This window comes from Lipotes vexillifer, unplaced genomic scaffold, assembly GCF_000442215.2.
Source record: "Lipotes vexillifer unplaced genomic scaffold, Lipotes_vexillifer_v1.1 scaffold835, whole genome shotgun sequence".
Taxonomy (NCBI): Eukaryota; Metazoa; Chordata; class Mammalia; order Artiodactyla; family Lipotidae; genus Lipotes; species Lipotes vexillifer.
The window spans coordinates 83342-87659 of NW_006774135.1; the positions used below are offsets into that span (position 1 = coordinate 83342).

Sequence of the window (4318 nt, forward strand, 5' to 3'; positions counted from 1 at the left end):
CCAGGGCCCAGCCACGTGTGCCGCAGACCACCCCCCGCCGCACGGCCCTGCTTCTCGAGGCCCCACTGCTGCTCAGCCCACTGGCCCCGGGCAGTCTGCAGTGCCGAGGGGAAGGGTCTTACGGGGAAGCCTAGACACCCAGGAAGGAGGGAGCTGCAGCATGAATAACCATGCGAAAGGGCAAGGGCCGTGGACGGACCAGAAGGCAAGGAGGCAGAGAAGCCCCAGCTGCCCGCCAGGCTGATGCAGGGGGCTTCCAGAGGGTTCTGTGCAGGGCAGGCCACCCCAGGCTTAGGGCCAGGCAGCAGCGTGCCCGCCCTTCTCCACGTCTGATGTCCTCGTCCACTGAGGGGAGAGCTGTGCGGGCCAGTCCATGTGGAGCCCCAGGGGGACCAACGGCTCCTGTCCCTGTGCCGTCCCGTCCCTCACTTCTCTTGGAGAAAGCCATGACGAGGACCTGGGTCTGCCCAGGGTCACAGCACCCACGAGAAACACCAACCACAAAGGCAACCTGCCCAGCTCTCAGGTCGAGACTTTCAACCCAGACCCTAACGGAAGAGCCCAGGGCACCGCTACCTTGAGGACGGGGCTCAGGAAGACGTCCTTCTTGTGCCGGCAGACCTTGACGAGCACCAGGAAGGCCAGCACGCGCAGCGTCTCCTCGCCCGTGCCCCACAGGACCACCATCCTCTGTGAAGGCGAGTTGTCACCGCCTGCCCCGGAAGAGAAAATTCAACTTACGTAAAAGAAGAGATTCTATTTTTTCAAAAGGGAGAGAAATTATTCAGGAAGCAGGAAAGGATTTCCCGCCCACGCCCGGCCAGAGACAGCCCTTCCCACAGCGCCCCCCGGGGAACTCCCCGAGTTAGGGCTCAATCGGGGAGGAGCGAAACCAGAGCACATCACCCCTCCTGAAGGCCGTACGGTGAAAACTGACCTCTGCTGTCCAGCGCATGTATGCACGTGGGTGCCAGAAAGCTGCCCCCTGCCCCCCAGGGGAGCCCGTCCTCACGTGACTGGGCTGTGCTGCCTCGAGTGTGCCCCCAAGACAGAACCCCACAGGGTGGCACAGATGCCCCCTGCACTCCAGCCGGCAGCAGCCAACACACACCTTGAGCAGCATGCGGCACTGCTTGGGGAAGGTCAGGTAGCAGGGCACGAAGCTGCTGATGTGCTGGAGGACGGCCGCCGCTACTGTCGCCTCTGCCACACAGGCCACCAGCTGGGGAAGCAGGAGAGGTCAGCGAGGCCCGGGATACGAGGAAGGACTGGACCGGTGCATATGCAGCCAGGCCCCCCGCGACCCGGCAGGCCCCGCCCCCAGGGCTGCACCTGTGTGACGGAGCTCAGGTAAGCCTTGATGTCTAGCCGGAGCTTCCCCCACAGCGGGCTGCTGGATGGCTGCCGCACCCTGCAGGGAGACAGCACCCTCCAGCTCAGACACGAGGCCACAAGGAGGCCACCAGGAGGCCACCAGGAGGCAGGGGTGTGCCCCAAGCCACGTCCCATCCAGGACACAGTGTCCAGGACACAAGGGCACATGGGCCCTGTGGTGAGACACCCCACCCCCCATCCTTCCCACGAGTTCAGGGACCTTTCCAGCTGGACAGACGCGAGAGACACACCAGGACTCTCTCAAAGGTGGCCCACAGCTACGCCTAAGGAGGGGTACCACCAAGCCCCAAGCCCCCCACAGGCCACCCCACCCGGCCAGAGGGCTGACCATCCTTCCTGTCTGAGCCCAGGGCCAGCCACTTCCCCCAGAGCCCCCAGACAGAACCCTGGCCTCCAGCTCCCCACACCTCTCAGGCACCCACACTCTGCAGTCCCAGGTCTGACCCAGGCATCGCCAACCAGCACAACAAGCTGTCTTCCTTTGGGCCACATACAGTTTTTGTCGTTGTTGTTACCCTTGCGGCTTACGGGATCTCAGTTCCCCAACCAGGGATTGAATCCGGGCCACGGCAGTGTAAGCACCGAATCCTAATCACTAGACCACCGGGGAACTCCCTGGGCCACATACGCTTTACAGAGACCAAGTCATTTTCACCTTAATTTCAGCAGCAGTGGCTGATACTTAGGAAGTTCCTCAGAAGCATCACCTCTCAACACTTGCAGAACTCAGCACGTTAAGTGTCTGTTAACTCTGCTAACGTGTGCAAAAGAACCAAGGACAGGGGCCCCTGATAGCCTCCCCATGGGCTGAGGCCAGCTGCTGGGCACCTGGAGCCACGACCCAGGCGGCGCTGCCGCTTCCTCCCAAGCCCGCTGTCCTCCATGGTGACCGCTCTCCCCACTGCAGCGGCCCCCACGGGAGCCCGCACCCAGCCAACGCCAGCACCACTAAGCGCTGCCTCTTTGCTGCCCACTCACTCACTGCCTGTGGCCCTCCACTCTCGCCAGCAGCCAGCTGCCCTGCCCCCTCAGGCAGCCACCCCCACGTGGCCGCATCAGTCCTGCCCCGACCACGCCCCCAGGCCCAGGTACTCCCATCCCCGAGTCCCAGCCTCTTCCTCCTCCCCCACCAGGTGGTCCCGGCGGACCTCTCCCTGGAGCTTCCTTCTCCCTCTGAGCAGCGTCAGGGTGAGTGTGACCCTCCAAGCCTTTCCTGCCTCCAGGTCACGTGACCGCAGGCTCCTGTGAGCCCCAGTGGAGCCCACAAGCTGCCAAATACCGGCTGCTGCTCTGCCCCCTCTGGAAACCTTCCAGGGCCTTCTCTGCTCAACTGACCTCTCACATGGAAGTCAAGGTCCTCGAGCCAGCATGGATGGGGCCCCTGCCTAGACACACACACTCGCACCAGCCAAAGAGCAAGGAGAGCAGACTAGACTTGATTTGTCCAAAGAGAAAACAGAGAATCCTGACCAGGGAAGACGGGGGAGCAAAGCCAAGCACACACTCTGTGGCCCTTGAGGAATTCTGAGCAGGAAGGAGGAAGGACAGGGCTACCCCCACAGGGCCCTGAGTGCCCAGCCTCTCCCAAGAGCCCTGCAAAGAGCCTGGCTCTGTCCTCCACATCCCTCTGTGCCAGCTGGGTCTCGAGGGGGCCCCTAGGTCCCAGAGCCCCTGCCTTCCCCAGTGCAGGGCCCGGACCATGCCTCCCCATGCCATCCTCCTCCCTCTTACCTGCTACTGTCCTTTGGGGCTTTTCTAAACAGCAGCTCCTGGAGACAGCCAAAGAGATCTCTGATGCAGAAAGTGACCAGAGCGTTGAACACTGCAATGAGGGGACCAGAGATGCCACTCTCAGGACAGAAAATGGAACACAGAGACTGTATCCCTGGCCCCCTCACCCCAGCTCACCAGCACTGTCTGTGACCTGGAATTTGCTGGTCTCAGTGCCTTCCTGTTCTCCTTGGGTGGTGGCCACGGCTGCTCGAAACGCCTGCACAACTTCGTGGAACAGCTTTGGAGTAAGGTGCTGCTAAAAGGGCAGAAGGACCCAGAATGTTGGAGGAGCAGTCAGCTGTGCTCGGCAAAGCGAGAGGCAGCTAGCTGGGGCTCCAGGAACCTGCTCTATGAGAGGAAGGCATCCTCGGCCACATCCTCAGACCAAGAGCAGAGGTGGGAGCAGCGTTGCGGAGCCATGTGCAAGGAACAAAAGGAGTCCAGAATCCTCCTGGAAGGGCCGTGAGGGGGGGCTGAGGAGCCTGGATCTAAACAATGGCCAGCTCCAAGTGGGATCTGGAGTCCTCGCTTTCCGTCCTTTCTTTTCCCTGCAGAAACCCCTGCAAGGCCCTCAGAAGGGCCCTGGCTCCACCAGCGAGCAAAGGCACAGAGACTATGTCCTGCCCACAGTGAACTTCAGAGACCCCTGGAGAAAAACAGAGAGGAGAGGAGAAGGCAGAGGCCCTGGCCTCTGAACGCAGGAGAGAGGATGCAGCCCTGAGCCCTCCTGGCATGCAGGGGAAACTGCGAGATTCTCCCGTGCTGAACGGGATCAGAGTGGGCTCCTCCCACCTGCACCGCCCCAGGTAAGTGAAAGAAAGCAGGGGGGCGGGAGCTGGGGCGGGGTCAGCGGGCCAGCCCAGGCCACTTCTCACCTTCGCCGCCTGCGTCCATCTCTCAACCGTGGCGAGCGTCACAGAGGCAGAGCCCCTCCTCCTCCCCGTAGGCCCTCTGGGGGCCCCGTCCTCCTCATCTTCCTCCTCGCTCGCCTCCTGCACCAGACACAGAGGGCCCCCCCGGACCAGATGCAGAGGCCACAAACACGCCCCCGCCCCCACCCAGCTGTGCACAGGCTCTCACCTCCAGCGCGTCTGGCAGGGAGTGGAGCTGCTCCTCCTCGTCCTCAGAGCTGTCCGAATCACTGAAGTTC

General features: G+C 62.5%; 1 protein-coding gene across 1 annotated transcript in view; it reads right to left on the minus strand.

The window, feature by feature from the left end:
• The window catches only part of NOC2L (NOC2 like nucleolar associated transcriptional repressor), a 12249-nt gene that overhangs the window by 6267 nt on the left and 1664 nt on the right, over positions 1–4318 (minus strand). Inside the window, exons 3-9 of the mRNA XM_007448962.1 lie at positions 4249–4318; positions 4044–4160; positions 3304–3424; positions 3127–3217; positions 1333–1411; positions 1112–1222; positions 577–690 (exon numbers count right to left, since the gene is read on the minus strand). Coding sequence (XP_007449024.1) covers positions 577–690; positions 1112–1222; positions 1333–1411; positions 3127–3217; positions 3304–3424; positions 4044–4160; positions 4249–4318 — 703 coding nt within the window. The remainder of the gene's footprint in view (positions 1–576; positions 691–1111; positions 1223–1332; positions 1412–3126; positions 3218–3303; positions 3425–4043; positions 4161–4248) is intronic.